General features: G+C 41.6%; 1 protein-coding gene across 4 annotated transcripts; it reads left to right on the top strand.

The window, feature by feature from the left end:
• The first annotated feature begins 874 nt into the window (after positions 1 to 874).
• Positions 875 to 24,777, top strand: CNR1 (cannabinoid receptor 1). 4 transcript variants are annotated; one of them, XM_032409303.1, is made up of 3 exons: positions 1,338 to 2,112; positions 11,321 to 12,608; positions 19,229 to 24,777. In XM_032409303.1, the coding sequence occupies exon 3, from the start codon at positions 19,292 to 19,294 to the stop codon at positions 20,708 to 20,710; it is 1,419 nt and encodes a 472-aa protein (XP_032265194.1). In that variant the 5' UTR covers positions 1,338 to 2,112; positions 11,321 to 12,608; positions 19,229 to 19,291; the 3' UTR covers positions 20,711 to 24,777. The 4 variants fall into 4 exon arrangements, with proteins under 4 accessions (XP_032265196.1, XP_032265195.1, XP_032265194.1 ...); XM_032409305.1 differs by lacking the exons at positions 1,338 to 2,112; positions 11,321 to 12,608 and adding an exon at positions 875 to 895; XM_032409304.1 differs by lacking the exons at positions 1,338 to 2,112; positions 11,321 to 12,608 and adding an exon at positions 1,042 to 1,303.
• Positions 24,778 to 24,793: the final 16 nt, after the last annotated feature.

Raw genomic sequence — 24,793 nt, forward strand, 5'->3', positions numbered from 1 at the left:
TCCCCACCAATTTCCTCTCTTCCTTCAGAGGCTGGTTTTTCCGGATTCTTCCCACGTAGTCCAAATATGGGGCCCAGATGTTACAAGTGCTGTTGGGCTCTGGCCTGGGGGGAGAGGAATGTGGAGGTCGCTACCGGAGGGCGTGCGGAATGAGGACTGGGGCGGAATTTGCTGGATCCCTGGCGAGGTGTGATAAAATGAACGCTGAGGCAACCGCGGAAAGGAGGGCTGGGAAGCGAACCAAGTGCCTTCGGCGGGGTTCCTGGGGCCCGGAGTGACGTGGCTCCCTCCATCAGGTGGAAACCGTGCAGTTCTCCCTCGACCCAACTCACGAGAGATAAAGATGTCTAAACAACCACCAGCGCCGCCGCCACAACTCTGCCTGGGCCCCGGAGGGAGGGGGAGCGCCTTTTCTGCTGAAGCAGCGACTAGGGCTTGTTTGTAGGTTCGCAATTCACCATGATAAATGTAAAGACCAATTAAGGTTTGATCCGTGCACACGGGAGGCAGACGGCGGCTGATAGTGGAACCAATTAACGAGCATGTACCCTAATTCCTGTCGCGGCCACCGGGCGCACCGCCGTTCCCCAGGCGCCTGCGGCGGCTGTCCCCGAGCCCCCATGCGCCTCCCGCCTGGCCCTGGAGGGGGGCGTCCTCCTCGTGCGGGAGGTGCGAGGAGCTGGGTCCCCCGGCGGCTGGGGAGGGGGCGCGCGGGACAGCAAGGCGCAGAACCAGCCGCCTACGGAGCCCAGCTGTTTGTAGCCGGGGCGTGCGGGTGGGGCGCGCCCGAGTGGTCCGCGTCGGGCGGGGGCGGCGGGGGCTGGAGAAGGCGCCCAGCGCGAAACCAGCGGGTGCCCCGAGGGCGGAGGACAGGTGGTCGCGTGGCCACCGCCAGGTAGCAAACTGCTCGGGGGCTGCGCAGCGTGGTTCCAACGCTTCGCCCGCCTCCGGGCCTGGCTCACTATTGCCCGCCGCAATTGCCCGGGGGCGTCCTGGGGCAAGCTGAACGGCCGGTGGCGGCACCCCCGGCCCGGCGCGCCTCGGCCTCTAGCCTCCTGCTCCCCTCTCCCTTCCGGCTCAGCCAGCTGCCCCAGACGTGACCCCCGCGCAAGGTGTTGGCGCTGCGCGCAGCCGGGGCGCGCGTGATTAATGGCCCCGAGGTCGGGGGCGGCGCAGGCACGAGCCCCTTCTTGGCTCGGCCGGGGTGTGAGGGTATCCGGGAGGAGAGCCAGGTCCTGGCAGTGGGAGCCCCCGGGACCGCGGCGGCGACGGCGCAGGAGGAGGAGGAGGAGGAGGAAGAGAAGTAGGTGACGCGGGCCGGAGAGGCTTGTCCCCTCCGGCCCCAGGGCCGGCGCCACGGCATGTCCCCCGCGCCAGCAAAGTTTGGAGCCACGGGTGCCGCGCTGCGCGGTGCGCGGGTCCCTCCCCGCGCAGTTCCCTCGGTGGGGTCTGTGCCGCCGCCGCTGCCAGGGCAGGACAAAGGCTCATTAGCACGTGATGGGACCGCGCTTCATAAATGGGACTGGAGCGAGAGGGAGCCAGAGACAGAGCGCCCGCGGAGGCAGAGGCAGGGACCGCACGAGCGTGGCGAGGCGACGGGCGCCACTGCTGGCGGAGACCTGCGGCCCCACGCCGAGCCAGGCGGGGCGAGCGGGAGGACCCACTGAAGAGCCCGGGGAAGGGGCGAGGCTCGCGGGCGGCGGGAGCGGAGGGGTCGCCAGTCCCGGTCGCTGTCGCGGGCGGGCGGGCGCTGGAGGCAGGGGACGCCGGCGCGCGGGCAGCGTGGACCGACTGACTTACTGACCGACGGACGGAGGCACACCCCGCTCCACCCCACCCCACCCCACCCCGCCTCGCCCGCATCCCCGCGCCGGCGCCGCCTCCCTCCGGCTACTCCCTCGGCCACCCCTTCCTTCTGCACTTCTTTTCCGCCTCCGCCTCTTCTTGGCTCCCGCGGCGCCAGTGCCTTCCCCTGGCCCGGGCGGGGCGCCTCGGCTCTCGGCAGAGCTCCGTAGAGTCGGGCGGAACGTTTCGTTCTAGCAGAGAAGCAGCCCCTGCGCTGGGCGAGAGGTGCCGAGGGAGCTTCTCCCCGAGGACCGGGGGATGCGAAGGGTAAGACCTGGCAGGGTTGCGTTTGGAAATACTTTTTCCGCCTCCCGCCCCCTCGGGTACTGACCAGTGTAGTCCCCAAGTGTCCTTCGTGGAGTTCTTATTCCGTGTGAGCGAATCGTGCGTCGATGTTTACTTAGCTGTATAGCCCCAGCATGTAAACTGTGGTCTGTGCTACTTCTGGAGGTTTCTACCATTTACTACTTATTGAATGTGTGGGCACCCCTGGGTACACTGATGTGTGTGTGTAGAAAACGTGTAATTGTGCATGTTTGAAAAAAATAGGCGCTTGAGTTGGTGCTGAATGTCTATAGACCGTATCAGCAACTAAGTGTTCCCAAATACATCGATCTCTGAACCAAACCTAGAAACTGTCTAAAATATTAAGTGTCATATAAAGAAATGTATGTCAAATAATAAACTTTTGGTGTAGAAAATATAGCTGCAGGAGCCACTCTTTTTGAGGAAAAGTAAATGTACGTTTAACATCTAAATTTGAATGTTGATGGAACCATTTAATCCAGAACTAGCCATTAGATGAAAAAAGTTGCTGTGTTTTTGAAAGACATTTCTCGGTAAGGCTCACAATCATAAATGGATCTCCTCTCCAGTGCAAATGTTTGCAGTGACAGACACGAGAAACTGTCGTTTGGTCATTTGAAAGTTTGAAAGCAACATGCATGCTTCTAATTTTAGTTTTAAATTGAACAAATGAGAAAAAAAATAGTAATCCGTTAATCATTTTGCCTCCCATCTTTTTTATTTACCTTCAAATTAAGTGCTAGTCTTGTCTTTGTTGTTGCTTCTTGATACATTAAGCATCCTTGGGCATTTAATAAGAGATTAGAACAGATTTACTGGTTTTAAAGGTGTTGAAAGATCTCTCTGTGGGTCCCCTAACTTCTCATTTTTTATTACCGAGTTAATATCTTTTCAACAATGGGGGAAATGCAATTTCTTAGCATAAACTGAGTGAACATTGAGTTATCAGTGGGGTGACCACTGCCATCAATCTATTTTGCAGAATACTGAGAAGCTCAGAGCAACTAACCTTTAAGGTTCCCATAGGACTTTATCTGATTTAAAGTGTTGCTTTTCTAATCCTACCCTACTGACAGTTTGCAAGGGAAGATATACTGATTGATTTTTCTCTGTCCCTTACCCCCTTCTGCCCCTCCCCATCTCTAACTCAGTTAAAAGCAATTTTATCAAAATAAAAGGCCATGCATAGTTTCTTAAGTGAGACAGATAATTTTCTGATTATATCCATACATGAACAGCATCCACACACCTCCAGATTTTTAAATGTTGCATACTGCAAGAGGTTACTTGTAGGCACAATAGCAGTTGCTGGGCAAGAGGCAAGAGGATGGACGTGGTTTTTAAAAAACTAATCCATTTTAGGTTACCAAGAGAACTTACTGTAAACAGATTCTTTTTGTTCCAAAGATGTCTCCCACTCCAGGCAAGGAGCAATCCTGGCTGAGGTATGTATCAAGTGTCTGATGGGGAAAGGTCTCATTGTGTTCCTAAATCTCTGTGGGGGTAAAGTGATGCCACAGGGAGAAAATGCTCAGTTCTGACCTTTCAAAAATAAAATTACTGTGCTTGCATACTCATTGTTAGGAAGGCAAATTAGATATTCACGCCCCCCTATTTTAATAGATAGCTTCGATATAGATGCCTATGAAAAGAACGTTATGCCTAGTCCCTGAAATAAACCATAGATGATATTATTTAATTTGGTGTGTAAAGTTTTACATTTTGGTGAAAATCTGATTTCACGTTGGAGTAGAGCTCGGCTTTGTTTGTTATCCACTGTTTCCTGTCTTTTTCTGTTACCCTTTTCCCAGTGGACTCCATGCCTCCCTGTCGCGTGTGAGATCGTTCCTCTCTAATAAGCCGAGCTGCAGGATCAGTGTGTTCTTTTTGGCATTTCAAAATGTTAAAATAGTGAAATTGTTAAATGTTACCAAGATGAAACTGCTGGGAATGAAATTTCTCTGGAAGAACCACTCTATCTGTGGCATATTACAGTCTATTCCAAAAGAAAACTCCTGGATTCGGTCTACCTATTTTCTCAAGAAAGAAGCAGCCCCATTGATTGTGTTGATGAGTATTTAGTATGCAGTGTCAGCTTATTAATTACCAAAGCAAAAGCCTGAAAAACTCTTTCCAAACAATCTTGTAATATTCTACTTTGCTTTGACTCAGAATTAACATGAACCACCAGGAAATTTAGACAGGCTCCTTGGTTGTCTTGCATATTAGTGTTTGGAAGTAGAATTGGAATACTTGGCTGTTGAAGAAAAAACTATGATGAAATGGAACTTATAATAGCAGTTTATAGTTCATCACGCTTACCAAATGTTTCTTCCCAGAAAACAGTTGGCCTAATAAGAGAAGGGATTATTTCCCATAATTAGCTCTCCAGGAATGCTGCAAAAAAAAAAAAAAAAAAAAAAAGTAATAAATTGAATTTGGAGATACCTAACAACACGTGATGAGTAAAACGAGATTTGGTTATAGCATCTTGAATTTGGTTAGTCAGATGGAGCCTGTCCTTGAGGTTGCTGACTGTTATTCTTGGGGTAATTATGTTAGCTCAGTTGCCTGAAGAACACAGATGAGAGCTTTCGTTCCAGCAAAAAAAAGGATGCTGTGTCTTCACCAGTGTAATCTGTCTCTTCTGTTTTAGTGTTCATCATTTTCTAATTGAACTGACAAATTAGTTAGAGGGAAACCAGCCTTTGGGTTTAAATTATTTATAATTCTGCTTTTGCCTCTGAAAAGACCTGGACCCAACATTGTTTGAAAAACTGCTGGGGCCAAGCTTACATATTGCCTATCTATATTTTGAGGGACTGCAAGCTCTGCTGGTTTTTCTTTTCTTGACTGAAGATGGGTAGAGAAGCTAAAGAATAAGAGGAAATCAAAACCAATTGATACACTTTGTATTGGCAAAATTTTAACTTCATGCCCCCCCCCCCCAATCTCCAGCGCTTTCTTAGTTCTTCTCTCATAGCGATGTTCACTTTCGATTATAACTGCATGAACATTGTTTCTGAGGGCTTGGGGGATACAACACGTTGCCACTGAATTGTTATTTAATGTTTTTGATAATCATTTAATTCACTGATCTGTATCTTCTTAGATTAGAATGGGGTAACTATATAACACATTATAGATCAACTCAGATTACTCCCAGATATGTTCTGGACTAAAAGAAAGAATAAATGTCACCCAGAAAATATATAACATCAAATTATATACTGCACAATTTTAGATGTTTGGGATGTATAAACACACTTGTATACATATATGAACAAACTTCTTCATAGATGTGTATCATGGCTGACATAAATATTTAGACCCATTGTCTTTATATATCTGAATATATAATTCAGATTTTAAATAAATACTACAAACTTGGGGAAATGTCCAAATTCAAGGCAGCTGTGCAGATGGACACAGAAGACTCAAGGCAAAAGAAGTATCCACATTGCATTAAACAAGGCTGTTCTGATTTTCCAGGGTAGTGGAAATCTGTTCCTGTCTCATGTGTCATAAGAACCTTGCAAAGATGACAGGATGGGCATAGCTACGTTTGATTATAGTTTTCTCATCAACACTGATTGATGTGTTTAATACAGTTGTCACCAATCCTGCTAGTTGTTTATTATTTTTGGAAAGAAAGTTGGGAGAAAAAAATACAAGGTTATTTCTGTATCACAGGATGCATATTAATATCAGTATATGTGAAATATACAGCACATTATAGTGCCATCACAAATAAGTTAAAACTATAAGAAATATGTGAGGGGGAAGGTTGTTTCTAGTGGTTTTCCAGTCCCTCTCTTGGTCCTACTCAAAAAGTTTGATGTTGGAGGAACCCCACTCTCGAACAGGCCTGCGTGGGTGAGGGGTATGTTTATGACCTATCAGTGATAATAGGTCAAAGCCATTACATAAAGTAATCTGTGATTACCTCTAGTTCTTAACAGAAAATATTTACTAAAATCTTTCCTGGGTCCTATTTCTTCACTGAAAGGGTGCCTCGTGGAAAGTAAAGTACCCTTCATTATAATAGTTTTTCTAGCACAGTTGCCATTACAAATATATTCTTGAGCTAGTTTTCATTGGTATTTCCCATATATTTGAAGTATTTCCCGTATGGATTATTAACAGATAACTTCTGGATACCCTCTCATTTAAAGGTTCATTTAAATGAACCTTAATTTCGTAATGTAGTGAGCATGAGGTTCATTGCTGTGCTTGTATGGGTTTCCGAAGGAAGAATTGTTTACTCACCAAACCTGAGCAAATGGGCCTGGCAGAGTCCTAGCTGTTGTTCTGAAATACTAGAAATTCTGCTGTAGCCCCAGCTGGAGAAATGTTCACACCTGCACTTTAGGAAAGCTTTCAAAATGTTGCTTTGTTTGTTTTGTTTTCTTTTGTTTTGGAATATGTGAGTTGAGACTAGTTAGATGGGACTTGATAATGCTTAGCCAACTTTTTTTTTTTGACCTATTGTGCTATTATTGCATTATATTCTGTAGTTTTGAATGAGCTTCTTAAGGTAGATTTTTCATCTTTTGAACGCAACAAGGGATTTAAGTTCCCTTTTCTCCTAACACAGACGGCAAATCATTTTTTCCCTAAGAGCACAATATTTTATTATCTAATTTGTATTTTTCCCCTCGAGTTTGGATTCTTAATTGTGTAGAGTTTGGATTCATTGAGTAGAAATTTGATATCTTTAGCTTGACTCCTTACCATCATTATCAACTCTGAAAAGCATTTAAAATTTGTTTTTGACTTCAGGAGATAAAGTGCAGTATAGTTTCCTAAATTTGACAATGTAATATCTATTTTTTTTTTTATTCCTACTAGCAAATTCCATGCTATTGCTTTTTAAAGAAAAGCAGAGGCATTTTTCAAAGATGTGCCAGGCAATCTGTTGTGGTAGTTGAATATACTGGCAAATGCTTTCACAAACTGTGTATGTCAGTAGTATATTTAAATATAATTAAAATAAAATATAATTAGGAAATAATGTTTTTCAAAGTTTATGTTTAAATGGGAGGGTTCCCTTCTTTCCTCATTATTTCTTCATCTGTTCTTTTAGACCATCTATTTAGAGAAGAAAATTGGAATATGAGTTCTATAAATTGAGTTAAGTTACAAGGAGTTTTACATTTAAATTGGTAATAAATTCCAGTGTGATTTTTAAAAAACAGATTTCTCCTGGATATTCATCTAGGAAATTTTATAACATTGATTTCTGTTGGCCAAGAGGCTAAACAAGATGTTTTTAGTATAGCAAGTGAACCAATACCATACGCAGTATGCCTTTGTCCGTCTTGTTTGCTTTTAACTCAGCTATATTTAAAAGTAATCAGCCCGATTTATTCTTTAGAAAAGAGACTTAATTTAATGCCACTATGATCTGTGTATTTTGGTTTATTCCAGTGTGGCTTGTTAAATGGACCAGATTTCCAACTCATTTCAATGCACTGCTACCAGAATTTGTAAATGTTTTCTCTAGCATTTGTACAGTTGTGGTGAGCAAGCAGTATGTATGTGGGGAAGAAGGAAAGCTGAACAATTTAATGCATAAGCAAAGTAAGTAAAAGATTGTCCGGAGAATTCGGTGTCTTTGCCTATGTGGGAATTTGACTCTGGAAGATAGACAAGTAGTTTTGGAAATTACATCAAACTTTTTACAAACAACAACCAGAAAAGGTAAAACCTTTGGATGATTGTAGTCCTCAGCTAAGGAAACTAAGTATACGTAGTCTCTGATCCATTTTTATTGATGAAATAATTAGAGAGGAAACATTCTGCCCAAAGTCAGACATTTAAGTACTTTGGGATACATTTCCATATATCTATAACTTTTAGGTATTTTTGCAAGATATATGCCAGCTATAAGCAGTATAAATTGCATAATTTAATTCTGTAAGTTAATTTGCAGCGGATCTGCATTACTTGGGCCTACTGCAAAATTTCCATTTTAGTTTGTTGTTTTCTGGGTGCATATCCTGTGACACATTGTTTTACAGTTCGAGGAAGAGACGAACAGAAACAGAAACACTTCCAACTTAAAAAAATAAGCTGAATGTTAACTACTATTACTGGTTTCCCGTTCTTTTATTCTCAGTCATCATGGGTCCCTTCGCAGTGGCGTTGAAAGGAATGGCTAGCAGGCCTAGAAAGCTTTGCATAGACTTTGTAAATAGAATTAGGAGAAAATGGTGTGTGGAGTTCTTAATTTATGTCTGCATGCAGGATAAGTACACATTATATCTTGAAGCCACTTTTGTCTGTTGGTCAAAAATATAACTGTGAATTTGCTGAAAAAGTGCAGAGAAGCCCAGAATTGTAGACCGAAAAAACCTTGAGAGGTTCCCCACTCGTTATGTTATGTTTATTTTCAGGCTAGACCACATTATTCTATTTCGGTCACATAGAAATACCTTGGTTTTAAACATCTTCTTTGGGAGACTTCTTTATCATCAGCAGGCTCCCTTAGCAATCCATTTCAATGATCTAAAAATCTACACTCGCAGAATATTCTTTCTTCCTATCCTCAATTCCTAAAGGTTAATTTTTATCCTCCCACCCACCCATTTAGTCTTTCTCATAGGTCTCCATAAACTTTAGAGTGTGTTAGAATCTCCTGGAGGGCCTTGTGACAACACACCTGGGCCCCAAACCCCAAAGTTTCTGACTCCGTAGGTCTGAGGTGAACCTGAGAATTTGCAGTTTTCATAAGTTCCCAGGTCATGCAGATACTCCTGGTTGGGAGATCACCCCTTGGGAACCACTGGCCTAGAAGATCACTCCGCATGTGCTCGCAGACCGCTGTGTGACGTCTCAGACAATTCTTTGAGATGTATGTACCCTGGATGTCCAGCCCGTTCTCACCCATCTTATTTCCTAATTCTTTATCTTCACGTCACTTTTTCCTGAATACTCGTAGTTCCTCAGCTCTGTTCATAATCACAAAATTGCACCACACAAATCCTAGCTGACCTTGAACAAGTACATACAGAACCACCTCATGGTTTCAGTGACATCAAAATCCTATACTTGCAACCAATTTACACACTTACGTCTTAATTGAAACTACATTTCCAAAGCACATTTTTCACTTTTACTGAAACCTAGTTCTTCCAGTTCTGTTTGTATATAATTATTTGCATCTTGAAAGCATATTTTTATGTTTGTATCTTGCATGTTAGTACACACTGAAATTTTTTTTTAACATTTCAACTAAAGGAGATGGCACATAAGTACCTAATTTATAAAATCGTGTTTGAAGGAATCCTGGATTTATACAATAAAAACTTATTTAAAATTATTCCAGTAAGAAAATGATAGGAAGGAAATGGAATTATTTAGAAAGCTACCATATCCTTGATTTGTATGAGTATTTGAACAAATACTCACTTCTCTTGTGAAATATTCCATTGTAGCCCCTGTAATGATAAATAATTTTCCGTTCTTTTTCATCAGAGAATTATGGCCTGTGTTGGTGATTTCGTATTTGAAACTCGGAAAGCCAAATGTTTCATAAAATAGAAATGAGTTGAGTTTGTTATTAGAATTGATTTTGGGCTCCTGAGATATTCCCATCTTACTTTTAGCATCTCTTGGCATAAACATATTATTTGTTTCCAGTAGAGCTACTTTCCTTTACTCATCCTTAATTACTTTCTTGAGGCAGACTTCCCAAAATATTCACAATTAATTTTATCGATATATTAAATTTTCTCAATGCCCCTTTGCCCCAGAAAAGCAATTAAAAATTTAGTTTTTGTAGGCAGTAATAATAACCCATTTTAACCCTGCATAACATATTTTCTTATTTATGTTTTAATTAATTTGGTTGTAAAATACATAAAATGTTGTATAGCAGGAGGAGAAGTGGCCCAACCAAAGCAAGAACTATGTCCACTGAATAGAATAACAAATTGATTCGTGAGGGCTTATAGAAGCCACTCCATCTAGTGGTTGAATTTTCACATAACTTCTCTTGACAAGTGGTTTTGCAAACAGACTTGCACGTGGAGAAAGCCCTTTGGGAAACATTAATGCATAGTAACAGGCATTCAAGGGAAGGAAAAACTTCATTATAATCATAACTTTATATATTGTCTTTAAAGGCCTATCAGCAGCATGTAATCAGGATTCATTCAAGGTTGTGCGTGTCACAAAAATCCCTTTGTTTATCACTGCTGTGTGGCTACACAGTGAGGTTCATAACACACACCCAGGCTCAAAAGGATCAGAATAAAAAATATATCCCTGGTCTTTGCCTCAAGCTTCCACTTGCCATCAATATAACTTCCGTTTAACAATGAGATAAAAGATCCTGGGATGAATAATTGTTGATGGTTTTCTGTAACCTTTACATTTGGGCAGTTGCTTTTTTTTTTTTTTCAGGTGAATGTTTGTTTGAGACTAAAACTCAGTTTTAATTCCCTAAAAACCAATGGACTTTATGCCAAGGAAAACCATCCATAGTTAAACGCCATTCTGCTAAGATAGATCTGCCATATTGCTGATGCACACCAACGTTCATTTAGTAAACAGGTATTGAGCTCCTACCCTGTGCCAGGCACTGTGCCAGGCAGAGGACACGCGAGGCATGTAAGACAGGTCCCTCCTCTCAAGGTGTTCACGATTTGAAGGGTTTAGATGCAAGAAAGACTACCACAGGATGACTCAGCAGTGCCCATCCTCTCTCCTGGGAGGAAAACTCAAAGCATATATAGGAAGGGGATTACACAACCCAGTTACTGGGCTGCACAACCCAATGCTGTTGGATGATGCAGTATCGTATGCCTATGACATGTTTTCATATCCTATTCTATTCTGTCATCTGTGGGAGGAGAAGGACAGATGGGTGGCCTTTATTAAACGGAGTGGGGTGAGATGGACGGTCATTTCTCTTGCTTCCCTGACCCATGTCCATTACACAGGTGTAATACATGGTTACGTGTTTAAGGTCTATAGTGCTAGGAGTATGTGCCCAATAAAAATGCAATACCCGAAGCATGTGCAGGCCTATAACTTTGTATCCATCAGCCACGTTGTTGTAGTAACACAGCTTTGTGCTCTTTGGGCATCAGGAATCTGTCACAAGCACTCCCTTGTTGGAGCCTTACAAAGGTTTACAGAATTTCTTCTGCCTTGATTCCAGCCAGCATCTTAGGAACTGGCCGTGGAGAATCATCTTCCGTCTGGGCCTAACAAAACCACACTGCTCATGGTGACAAATTGAGTGATTTCAAGTGAGTTTGAATTTCTTCATACGGGAATGAAAGCTTCAAACTTGTTTACTAACAACATTGTGCCCCTTTCAGGCCTAAAGAAGGTGTCCTCTCCATTCCCCGCTGGTATAAACTGTCATTACCGTCCACAGTCCTTACAATTGACTAAATGAAGGGGAAAAAATCTAATTAAAAAAATAGCGGCAAAGACAAGGTAGATTTTGTTTTATTTGCCAACAGTCACTGAAAATAAGGTGCTATTCCAGGGTTAGGATGTATAGCTTATAGTTAATTATCATACTTTGTCCCTGAAGACCATGGGGCAAGGATGATTTGCAAGCACTATGGGCAATATTTTTGCTGTCAAGAGATCCTTCCTTCAGATTTTAGTTGTTTGCTATGTAGAATGATCAGGTACTGTTTATTACTTCCTTTCCCCAAAATCAATTCTTCGCCCTTAGAAACAAAGAAGAGTGTCTTATTATATGGTTCCTGGACCTCAAAATTAAGAGCAGGGACTTCGAGTTATGTAGCCATGGGTTGAGTTCTAGCTCTGCTCCAATAGTTACATATCTCTAAGCCTCAGTTTGCCCATATGTAGAATGGGGATTGTGATAGCACCTAACGCATGTAAGTATTTTTAAAAAATAATATATGTTCTTAGCACGTAAGTATTCTGATGTTTCTTGTTAAAATATTGGGGAATTGGAATTCTCTCTGTTGTGCATTTATTTAATCACCCAAATCACCCAATCACTCTGAGACTTGAACCTAGAGAAACAAGACTTGATTTTTCACTGGGCTTAATTTGTATGTTTGTGGCTTCAAAGAGAACGTACTCCTTCATCAAAAGGTGAAGGAAGAAATGGAAAGGTATGCTGCACCGCTGGACAACAGGTAGCACACTTTAAACTATTGCTGTCCTTGGCAATGAACCGTCAGGTAACCTATCTACTGGGTTCTACATATTTTATGGGCTGGCTTTCAATGACCAAACTTCACATACATGATAAAGACAGGCTTATAGAGTATTTTGTGTATGGACCGTGGCTTCTCCTGAGCTGAAAATTTTGCATGGTCTTTTTTAAGGGAAGGCCACATCAATTATGCTTGATTCCTTTCTTCACAGGTATGCGGAAAAGTTAGCTCTCTAAAACAGAAAAGAGAGAAAGGCGCTTAGTAAGAAGAAACATCAAAACAATACAACAAAATTAAATGGTAAATGAATAAATGGAATTGGTTATAAAAGTCAACAAATCATTTCATTTGTATCATTGCCTTTTTGATAGGTTCTTCTTATGGCATCATCACCTAATGGTGAATGTTTAATCTGATGTAGTTTTAAAGCCATCATTTTTCAGCCCTAAAATTCTTTAAATTTTAATAAGCTTTTAAATGTTAAATAATTAGGCATACTAAATTTGAACAGAAATATAGCCTTATAAGTCCCTCAATGTCGATTTAGTTCATATTAATTGATATATTTTCATGAAATGTATTTTCTTACTAACAAAGACCAGAGGAAAATGGTGCATTTAATAACTTCTATTCCACATTACAAAATATATGAAAAGCTAAAGCTTTGAGAACCAACCGAGCATTACCTACATAATGGAATTTTCTTTTATATATGGGAAAAGGAACTGACATTAATACAAGGAAGAAGGATTATGTATTTTTGCCTGAATTACCAGGATAATTAAGTCAATCCTTTACTTGTCTTTGGTATAGAAGATAATGCAAAAAGTGACCAAACTACTTTAATAATTCCAAAACTCTGATATTATGTAAGAGTTAGAAAAGACTCAGTTGCCCATTCAACCATAGCAGAAGCATCATTCATTGAATTATGGTGTTGGCCCATGAGATCTGCCATGTATATTGAGGACATGTCTTAGACATAATGCAATTATAAGGGTCAACTAAAATTTTCCTACTAACTTTAGAGAAATACATTATCAAGTTACTTTTTCTTGATCAAATTAGTAGAAACCAGACTTGTTCCCAGAAGTGAATGGAAAATAATAAATATATCCACTGGCACCTTCATTCCCTTGAACCCTTCACAAGGCTCTTTTATGAAGCTAACTGAGCAGAACAACACAAAGCCAACAAAGAAATAAGGGAAAACAACAAGGTTCATTTAAGCAAGGGCCTGGGACTCCTGCATTTGATATCCTGGACTCCTATCAACATAGAAACTATGAGCTTGGCATTGCGTCCTTAAAACATTTCTACACTTACGATATTAGAGAAGGAGCCTGGGGGGCTGAGACAGTCTGTAACTATTCAGGAGCGCTGGTCCTTCTGATGCTTCTAAAGGGTTTTATGCCCAACTAGACATGACCTCCTGCAGGGATGCCCCGAGATGTTGCACAGTCCAGAACTGCAAGGATTTTTGACTCCAGTACAGCAGTGATAAATATCTAAATTATTGAAATGTCTCTCTAAAACAAAGAAGGTCTTCAGTAGGGTAGTGAAGACTAAAATAACCAGCTATTAATTGATATAGAAAAGACTTTATTTGAAGTCTTGTTTTATTACTCAATGCTCACCCTAATCAGAGCATGGATATTTTATACCCTCAGTGATTACAGAAACAAAGATGTAGACTCTTGGTAGACTTTAGAATGTTTCATGCTGCGATGTACCCAGACCATTTCTTTGATGTGATACCATAGTCTGCCAGTTATATAAGTTTAGGGGTAGTAAATGGAGAAACAAGTGTGCATTTAGTGAGATGGACAAACAGAACAGGTAATGTCATTCTAAAAACTTGAACTTTTTTTTAAATAATAGATTCAACACATTAAAATATTTTTATTTTTATAAAATCAATTTTATAATTGATTGTAAAATAGCATAAGTTGGTTATATTTTTAAAAACAGAATTCTAGGAAATTCTAGGAAAATCCCCTTAAATGTCATTCAATCATTGTTTTACTATAACAGTAATAAAAACCAACTGCTTTTTTAATAGGTGCATCTACGCATGTTGCTAGAAATTTCCAATTATGATTTTCCCAGTAGCAAACAAAAACAAAATTAATGGCAGCTGCATCCCCCAAAGCCTAAACTGTATTACTAATGAACCATCAAAGAAAACTCTCAATGCAAAAAATAATCAGGTGAAAATTACTGTAATAATCCAAATGTAGAAATAAAGGAAAGAATTACTAAAATGCAGAGGACCGCTTTCCCGCCATGATCCCATTAACTGTTAAAATAGCCTGTGCACAGTGGTACTTTGACATTACTAAAATCCTTGAACTGCACAAAATCCATGTATACCTTAAAACTGTATTCCTTAATTAAAGTTGGCTGATATTGGACAGAAATTAGTCTATATTTCATAACCATACCATGCTCTGGCTCAGATTTAACAAGTTAGTTTGTTTTAATGAAAATGCTTGGTTGCATTAAAGTGGGAAATTGTGATCACATATGTGGTGATCTTAATATAGAGTAAATCACAGGCACACATGGTTTGCATTACTGAAAAAAGGTCTGTGATACTTTGTCTTCACTGAAGAAGCTTGATAGCTCTTCCAGATACTAAAATTTTAATCCTTGAGGCCATGCCAGTAGGCAGATTTACCTAGATGGGCTGGGATAAGAAATAGTGATTTAGTAGGAGCTAGTCTTAATTACTATTGACAAAATGCCTTCACTTGAGTTTGTAAGAAGCTAGAAGACTTGAATATAATACAGAAAGCAAAATGGCTTTATTCTAGTTACTGTTAATTCCTAAAACAGTGCATAAAGTCCAAGAGCAAAAATTCTGGAGTCTGAGAGACACGGGTTCAGCTACAAACTCTTCATCTTCTGGACAATTTACATTAACATCTAATGACCTCCATTTCCTTATCTGTGAAATGGGGATTATAAATAAGCGCCTCATAGAGTTTGTGCATCTTCTATTTCTTTCATGCTTTAAGTGCTGAGAGAAATAAAAATTGAATAAGCAGCCTATGATCTAATAAGGCAATGCACTCCCTTGAAATAATATATGGCAAGAGTCACAGTACTAAGTGATGATTGATAATTAATATTTACTAAAGACTTAAATTTTGTGCCAGACACTATGTTAAGTGCGTTATCCGCTTTTTTTTCATTTAATTTTTAGAACAATTGTATGACTTAGGCAACATCATCATCCCTCATCCCCATCTTGCAGATGAAATACTGAGGCTTAGAGACAACTCCTTGCCCAAGTACAAGTCTCACAGTAATTTGGTCTGCTGACTCCTAATTCAATGTTTTCTTCATTACTAGTGTTTTGACTGGTTAGAATCAGTGGGGAAAAGGAGGGAGATAGTAGCATCCCTGGCTCAGGTTAAAGGGATGATGGTTCATTAAGGTTAAAAGCAGCTCTGGACCTGTACCGTCCAGTATGGTAGCCACCAGCAGCATGTGGCTATTAAGAACTTCAAATGTGGCTAGTACCACATGTTGAAGTAATAATATTTTGGGTACATTGGGTTAAATAAAATATATTATTAAGAGTAATTTCACCTCTTACCTTTTTCTTTTTACCTAGGTAGTGGAAACTTTAAAATTGCAGGTGTGGCTCCTATTACATTTTTATTAGACGGCATGGCTCTAGAACCAGAACATCTGGGCTTGTTCTGGCTTGACCACCTACTAGCTATGTGAATGGCGAATTCCTTACCCTCTCTGTGCCTTTCATCTATGAAATGGGGATAATAGTGGCACCCACCTCATAGGGCCGTTGTGAAAAATAAACAATTCGATAGACATAAGAGGCTCAGGATGCCACCTACACATAATAAGCTCTCCATAAGTGCATAAAAAGGGAAAATCAGCAAGACTTTGTGGTCTGCTTGATTATAGAAGCCAAGAAAGAAGAGGCATCCAGGGTTAAGTCCAAAGTATGAGATTGGACAACTAATACGATTATTCATAATTCCATAAGAAATGTGAAAAAAGACAGGACTGGAGGTAATTTGCTGCAGCACTCTTTGTAACAGCAAGAGATGATAAACAACCTAAACCTGCATCAGAAGGAGCCTGGTCGCATTCATCTAGCAGACACTTAAGGCACCTGCTAATGGAGGGAGATTTTGTGGACCAACGTGGAACTGTCTTCATGTATACTTTTAAATGGAAAAGCAAGGTGCAGAACAGTACCTATGGTATATTAGTATTTGTTAAAAAGAAAGTAAAGAATGAATTTATATATTTGCTTGAGTATACATGGAATATCTCTAGAAAGGACCTTCTTGCCACTGGGGAGGAAAACCGGATGGTTGGGACATGGGGATGGGAGATTGACTTTGCTGTACATCCTTCTGTTCCTTTTGAATTTGGAATCATTTGGATGCAATATATGCATATAAATGATCAAAATTTCAAATAAGTTAGTTTTTAATTGGGAGATGTGAAGGGCAAGTTAGTTACTTGAAATAAGAGGACTTAGGTGATGGAGGTCCTGGCCTGGCTCCCAGTAGGAAATGTTGGGCTCAACTTTTGGTTTTCAGGCCATATAGCCATTGAATTAATTACCTTTCTCTCCTCTAATTTTTAGAAAAGGCAAATAAATATTATTAAATCACTGCTTTTATGCACCAGTTAATAAAATTCAGCTGCCACCTATTAGGTTTATGTGACCATTTCTAAGGGAGACCAGCCCTCTCTTTCTTGTCTGCTATCATGTTTTCAGGCTGGTGAAACACAGAAGAGAAAAAGACACCATTCCTGTGCTTGGAAACCACTTTCTAGTTATGAAAGTAAATATGTAAGCTCATGATTAAATGATACTATGAAGCCTGTAATAGAGGGAAAAACTGGCACCAGGCCCTGAAAGATCAATGGAACAGAGATCTTGGAAATGCGTATTTCAGACAGGGGAAGGCTCAGAGGGAAGGAGGAAGGTGTGTAGGTGTGATCCAAAGAGCAGCATGTCTTCCAGGGCCAGTGAGCGCTGTGTTTGAGCACGGGTGGGAATTGAGAGGTCAAAGTGAGATATGAGGATATGCCAGGACCATTAACAGCTCTCTCACAAATTGTGGCTATTTTCTGTGTCCCTCAAATGATGGGCGAAAATTTTCATATGTAAATGGAGTTGTTTAGCAAATGTAAGTATGCAGAGAGTGGAGTTGACTCAGGAGACAGCCTGGACCCAGGGATGGCAGGATGTCCGAAGGTGGGCCACATTTAGCACCTTGTCCCTATTCCAGGTTACTAAATAAACAAGAAAACAAAAACAAAAACACTTTGTGATACTTAAGGTATTAATTTACATTTTTTTCTTTGCCTCCACGTGTTGTCTCCACTCACTAATCCTACATACTCTCGGCATCAACATCCTTTCCTTGGGGAAGCCTCCTTCAACCCCCCTAGTTTGGCTGCTCCCAGCATCATCTGGTATATCTCCAGTCAGAGCTGTCAGCACACTTCATCCTAATTACGGGGTCAGCTGTCCTCTGCCACACTGTGTACTTCATGTGCTAGGGACTCTTGCTTGATCCCGTTTGTGTGTAGCCCCTTGTGCCTACCTACCCCGGTGCCTGGCACATACTGGGTGCTCTGTAGTCTGTTGAATGGATGAATAAATGAATCATGACTTCAGATAGGTAGGATCTTTGTATTTTAGCAGGCGAACTCAGAACATTTTCATTTGTTCCAAGATTAATAACTACCCCCCCGCACAGTGTGATATATTAAAAAAAGAAAAATACAATTAGGAAATAAAATGTTGGTTTTTATGATTATTTTAAAATTATTATAGGTACCACTCAGTAATTCTAATATCTTTATAAGCTAAAGCGCCTAACAGCTGCGTTTTAAACAGACATTTATAAAATAGCAAAATCAATTCCCTGGCTGTTTATTTTGAAACAAACACCAAATTGCTTATCTTAGAATTGAAGAGCCCTTAAAATTTGGCCCCCTTTTCTCAGTCATCCTTATTTCCGGTGCCGTCTACATGGAAGCCTAGATGATACACCATCGAGGCCTGCTTCCTGTCTCCTGTGTGCTTGGGTCACCGCACCACTCATGGGGGACACTGTCAGGAAACGCTCTCCATCATCACTGCTTCCCAGTGTTCAGGATCTTGGTCTTCCCAAGAGCCTCAGTGCAAGTTTGCCCTTCGTGACATTTTTCTTGTTTGGTGTAGACATTTTCGAAGTTCACCTCAGCAGTGTATTGGTCCAAATGTCTCCTCTGGGGGAAGAAACTTGCCTGATGGAGACAGGCCAGCATCCAGATAGTCCCCTGTGGTCATCTGTTCCTCTGGTTCTCAGAAGTCTCTCCCTCCCCCTTCACACTCAGCACACAGGCCGCACGACACAGTCCCTGATTACACACCACCTCATTCTTTGGTTGTGCTGTACATTCAGTCTTACCTGTGTGACAAGGTGATAAAGTCTTCAAGAGCAGAAGTTGTGGGACATGTTGCTCCCCCCGGTCCCCACCAGCATTAGGATGCTGTGTGTCTGTGATGGTAGAAGCCAGGTGGCAGACACTTCCTAAGGCAACTGTGAGGTGCGCCCAAGACACACTTCCTTCCGCTTGACTGTCAGACCCTGGAGGTCTGCGCAGGATCACACAGTGCCTTAAATCCAGACAGCTTAAATAATGAAAGAAGTGTGTTTCTAGTGGGTGCCTCCACATTGCCAACTTTGGGTGGTTTTCTCGGACTGACTGACTCATTTTGTTGACGGAATGTGACAAGGATTTTATCTAGGCCCAGAGACAGGAATGGAATAACATGATGGTACACATTTAGGATGTTTACAGTCAGTTTTTTTAAAAATTATTATTATTCTCCCAGTCTTCTCACCATTGAGCTTTTTTGTTTTCCCTCCTGTTAGGATTCCCTGCTGCGGGTCTCTTTCTCAGTCCTTTTGAGTTTGGCCTAATCCAAGACGGAGGTTATGAAGTCTATCCTAGATGGCCTTGCCGATACCACTTTCCGCACCATCACAACAGACCTCCTCTACGTGGGCTCCAATGACATTCAGTACGAAGATATCAAAGGTGACATGGCATCCAAATTAGGGTACTTCCCACAGAAATTTCCTTTAACTTCCTTTCGGGGAAGTCCCTTCCAAGAAAAGATGACTGCAGGAGACAATGCCCAGTTAGTCCCGGCAGATCAGGTGAACATTACCGAGTTTTACAACAAGTCCCTTTCATCCTACAAGGAGAATGAGGAGAACATCCAGTGTGGGGAGAATTTCATGGACATGGAGTGCTTCATGATTCTGAACCCCAGCCAGCAGCTGGCCATCGCCGTCTTGTCCCTCACGCTGGGCACCTTCACGGTCCTGGAGAACCTGCTGGTGCTGTGTGTCATCCTCCACTCCCGCAGCCTCCGCTGCCGGCCCTCTTACCACTTCATCGGCAGCCTGGCGGTGGCCGACCTCCTGGGGAGCGTCATTTTTGTCTACAGCTTTGTTGACTTCCACGTGTTCCACCGCAAAGATAGCCCCAATGTGTTTCTCTTCAAACTGGGTGGGGTCACTGCCTCCTTCACAGCCTCTGTAGGCAGCCTGTTCCTCACAGCCATTGACAGGTACATATCTATTCACAGGCCCCTGGCTTATAAGAGGATCGTCACCAGGCCCAAGGCCGTGGTGGCATTTTGCCTGATGTGGACCATAGCGATCGTGATTGCCGTGCTGCCTCTCCTGGGCTGGAACTGCAAGAAACTGCAGTCCGTTTGCTCAGACATTTTCCCGCTCATTGACGAAACCTACCTGATGTTCTGGATCGGGGTCACCAGCGTGCTGCTGCTGTTTATCGTGTATGCATACATGTATATTCTCTGGAAGGCTCACAGCCACGCGGTCCGCATGATTCAGCGCGGCACCCAGAAGAGCATCATCATCCACACGTCAGAGGACGGCAAGGTGCAGGTGACGCGGCCCGACCAAGCCCGCATGGACATTCGGCTGGCCAAGACCCTGGTTCTGATCCTTGTGGTTTTAATCATCTGCTGGGGCCCTCTGCTCGCGATTATGGTGTATGATGTCTTTGGGAAGATGAACAAGCTGATTAAGACGGTATTTGCGTTCTGCAGTATGCTCTGCCTGCTGAATTCCACCGTGAACCCCATCATCTACGCTCTGAGGAGCAAGGACCTGAGACATGCTTTCCGGAGTATGTTTCCCTCGTGCGAAGGCACCGCACAGCCTCTTGATAACAGCATGGGGGACTCAGACTGCCTGCACAAACACGCCAACAATACAGCCAGCGTCCACAGGGCCGCGGAGAGCTGCATCAAGAGCACGGTCAAGATTGCCAAGGTGACCATGTCTGTGTCCACAGACACGTCTGCCGAGGCTCTGTGAGCCTGACGCCTTCCTGGCGGCACAGGAAAAGAAATTCTTTTTTTTTTTTTTTTTTTAAAGCTTAAAATCTAGAAGAGTCTGTTGTCTCATCGGTTATATTTTTTTAAGTTGACCATGCTCAGTGAAAGGTGATTGTTACCAGGATCGGTTATCAGTTCTCTAGCGTTTCGATAGTGTACTGAAATCAGTTCTTCGGGGGTTTACGGTGAAGAAAGCCTGCTGCTGATGTGACCGAAGCTTCTTCAAAGTCTCAGCGAAATAGGAGAGGCGCCTGCGGCTACGTGGTTGGAACTCTAAGGACCCGTAGGAAAACACCATCAAATGAGTAATGCCTTTGTAACCACAACTCTCATTATAATGTGAAATGTATTTGTCCATAAGTATCAGAGATGTCCATTTTTACAAGTTACAGTACTAAAGTAGAGCTCTTTTGTAAAATGTATCGTGTCTTGTGAGATGTGTATCAGTGTTTACTGTGTGTTATTTATATTTGTCTAATTCAGCAAAACTGAAAGGTAGACTTTCATGAGAACAATGGGACACAAGCAGCGGATATACACCAGTGAGACCACTTTTTAAAAAATTATTGCCCGTGACTTTAGAAACCTTAATATTTTTTCCAATCAATTTAAATTTGACACTCAGATAACCATAAAGGTTTATTTTTCTGTTAACACAACAAGAAGAATTTGAAGACTCTCCAGAGTATTGAGCAGAATTCATTGACACTTAAAAATTTGTTAGCCCTGCATTTTCATACATGGACATTTATTATCTTCTGGACTATGGCTGTTCTGTTGGGTGATGGATTACAATCAGAATGGAAGAGAGAAGGCATATTGACTTTTACGGCTGACATCTCTGACTTTCTTTAGTCTTTAGCTATTACTAGACCTCTTAAGACAGCATGTGTCAATCTTAATGTATATTGTTATCACTGTGCAATTACTGTTTACTTGAAGAGTACTGCATTCTTATATTCCAGGTTTCAGTAGATTTCATGCCTGGGTGGCCAAATGAGTCTTCATTTTTTCTTAATTGAAAAGAAGTAAAATTATACCGTGCGTGAGTGTGAATATAAATGTGTGTGTGTGTGTGTTTCTATCCTGTAACTGTTACAGTCGTGTCACAAAGTGAGAAAACTGTGACCAAGTGTAAATTGTACCACTCGCTGCACACTTGCACATGAATTCAGTTTCTAAAATTGAGTTCTTCCAGAAAGCTCATTGATAAAAATACTGACCATAAACATTCAGAAAATTCCTCCCCTCCCCCCTTGAGGGATTGGGTCAAGTACTATGAAACTGATCTTTAGATATTTCATAAGACCCATGTCTAGCAAGGAATGATCAATGACAAACATGCAGGTGAAGGTCTGTATTTACCATATCAGTGTTGGGAAATGAGTGTCTTGGTTTCTGAGCACCTAAGGTCGACCAAGTCCATGGGGAGGTAAATCATCAAAAGGGAAGTGGTTCTAAAAGGCCCCGTGGTAACATCTGTCGGTGGAGCGTGTAGCGGTGTGACCCCGTTTAAGCAGCACTGGACCCCGCTTGCTGAAGGAGGACTTACCCGGTCTGGTGCATGTGGCTAAGGAGGCCAGGCAGACAGTGGGTGAGACAGAAAAAGGCAGTGAGGAGCCGACACACTTGTGATTGAGGCTTGGATGACATACGGCTGCTTCTGTGCTTCACCCAGATGCCCTCGGTGACAACCCCAGGACTGGGCTTTGATTGGGTAAGTTTGGGCTAAGGAATAGGCCTCTCCTCTGCTCCTGGTTAGCGAGATCTGCTGAAGTATAAAGATGAGCATGGCTCACTTTCTTCTTATGCCCCAGCCTCATACTCCGTCATGGTGCCATGGGTGCTCAGAATTAGGCCTTTTTCCCAGTAAGCATTAATATTGCTTCAGGAGCCACTTGACCCTGACAAATTTTACCTACAAATAGTCTTCTTATACAGATAAAGCATGGCTCCTACAGGACCCAGAGACCTGCATAGCATGAGTTAAAGTGGAGAGCTAGCATTTATCTGGTGATTTCTAGCTCTCTAGATAGATGAGCAGCCTACTGGGCCAGTGTCCTTCTGTGCAATGTATGGTCTGCAGCTGAATGTGGCCCGTGGGCCAACCTGGGATGGATTTATCTGTCTGTACATACAGCTCAAATCTGCCTGCTGGTTGCCTCACTTTATCTCTCTGTGATATGCAAGGGAGGGCTCAGGGTGCTGGAGGATGAATATGATCTCTTTAGGAGAAAAAGAAAAGATCATTTACAAAAACTCACCAAGGTCTGGTTCCACTAAAGAATTGCCACTCTTTTGTCCCACATCATCCCGAATGTTAATCCACATGTCTCAGAGCTCACCAGGCACTACCAGCTCTCTTCTCACAGTTCTGAAGACCTGGTGAAGATGAACTTCTTGTTATTTGTAGAAAAAGTCCAGGATTCATTTTTGAAACTGTATCTGTGTGTATGCAATGTAGATTTTATAGTGTGTTGTGCTTTCAAGATCTAAATCATATATAATAAATTAAGGGACAATGGGGCTGACAGCACTAAACTTGGTGCTTATTGATATTCTAAGAAATATCTGTGAAATACCATCACATGTGTGTTACACTACCTTCATTTTAAAACACTTCAATTAGCTTGATTCACTTTGATGCTTTTAATATCATTTCCTAACCCAAGAGACTCAAATGTTCTCCCTAATGAGTATACTTATTAGAATTACCATTCATTAGTATCATTCATTACCTCGTCCCTTAATTAGGCCCATTAACTTAAATATACTTTAAATTTCAGTAAGTTTTACAAGGTCTGACTTCAGACTTACCTACGTTCCTCTGAAGGTAACATATTTGTCCTGACCGTGCATTTCACTATTACGTATGTCTTCAGAAAGGGCCAAATTCCTAACCTGTTCAATTTCTTCAGAGTAATGACGAATCTGCCAGCGCTACACCAATAGTTTTATTTAGACAAGGAGGGCTGTTTCCAAGAACCTCGAATTTTCCATTACATGTGAGATTTACGGAAAAGAAACACGGATCTGGGAGAAGCTGCAGACATATGCCTACACTTCAGATGATTCCCAAGCCTCCCCACCACGTCGAGTCAAGTCTATCTGGCATTACGTGTCAAGGAATTTTGGCTGCCTAAACCCACGTGGCAGGAACTAGGCCCAACCACCAGAGGAGAATTAGGCCCTGGATGAGTAGCACTCTAGTTACTGTCCTGTTGATTCATTTCTGCCATTCCACATCTGTAAAAGAGACCACCAATATCATGCGCAAAATTAGATTTCTCACAATCTAACTGTATATTTGTATGATATTTTAAAATCTCCTAAATGCTAGGCAATGCCTATTAACAATTGTCTTGCATTGGCCTTCTGATGAAATGTTAACAATGCCTATTGTAATATAGACAAAACATTTTATCTACTGATTTGGGCTGAATGTATGTAAATAGGTTTTAAAAAAAGTCAGATGTTTAAGCAGTGGCCTACAAATCAGTAATTTTCAGATAGAAGAGTTTCTTTACATTGCTGTGGCATCCTAAAACCTATCTTCACGTAAACTTAGTGTGCTAGGCTTGCTGGGGATCAGAGTCCCCAAGAAAGGAAACGTGTTCTTGTGATAGTATGAATCAAGATACCAGATTATCTGGATTCTTTTTTCCAATGTTTCAACTGGGAAACATAACTCTTTATTGTCTGTAAATCTAACATTATTCCTTTTCCTCTTAGAAGAATATCGTATCGTTAGATGTTTGTTGAGCTGGTAACACCCTTGCAACCGCGGCAATATGTTCATCGGTAATCTGTAGAATACTTTGTACACAGCTACTAGTAAGGTTGTTATTCAATGTAGCTTCAATCATTAAATTACTAGAGCAAAGTAGTACTTTCCTAATATTTACAATGTATTAAGCCCACACTATATTTTATTTCAATGATATAATTAAATTGTTATTTATTCAAAGAGAAAACATCCCATCATGTCTATTGTCCAAAATTACCTGGAATCAAATAAAAATTCTAGATTCTCATGAAGAACATAAAGTGCCTTTGAATTCTG

Source organism: Phoca vitulina, unplaced genomic scaffold, assembly GCF_004348235.1.
Source record: "Phoca vitulina isolate PV1807 unplaced genomic scaffold, GSC_HSeal_1.0 scaffold11, whole genome shotgun sequence".
Classification (NCBI taxonomy): domain Eukaryota; kingdom Metazoa; phylum Chordata; class Mammalia; order Carnivora; family Phocidae; genus Phoca; species Phoca vitulina.

Bases quoted from the DNA above. Each gene is read 5' to 3' on its own strand.
- CNR1 (XM_032409305.1), top strand. From the start codon at position 19,292: ATGAAGTCTATCCTAGATGGCCTTGCCGATACCACTTTCCGCACCATC.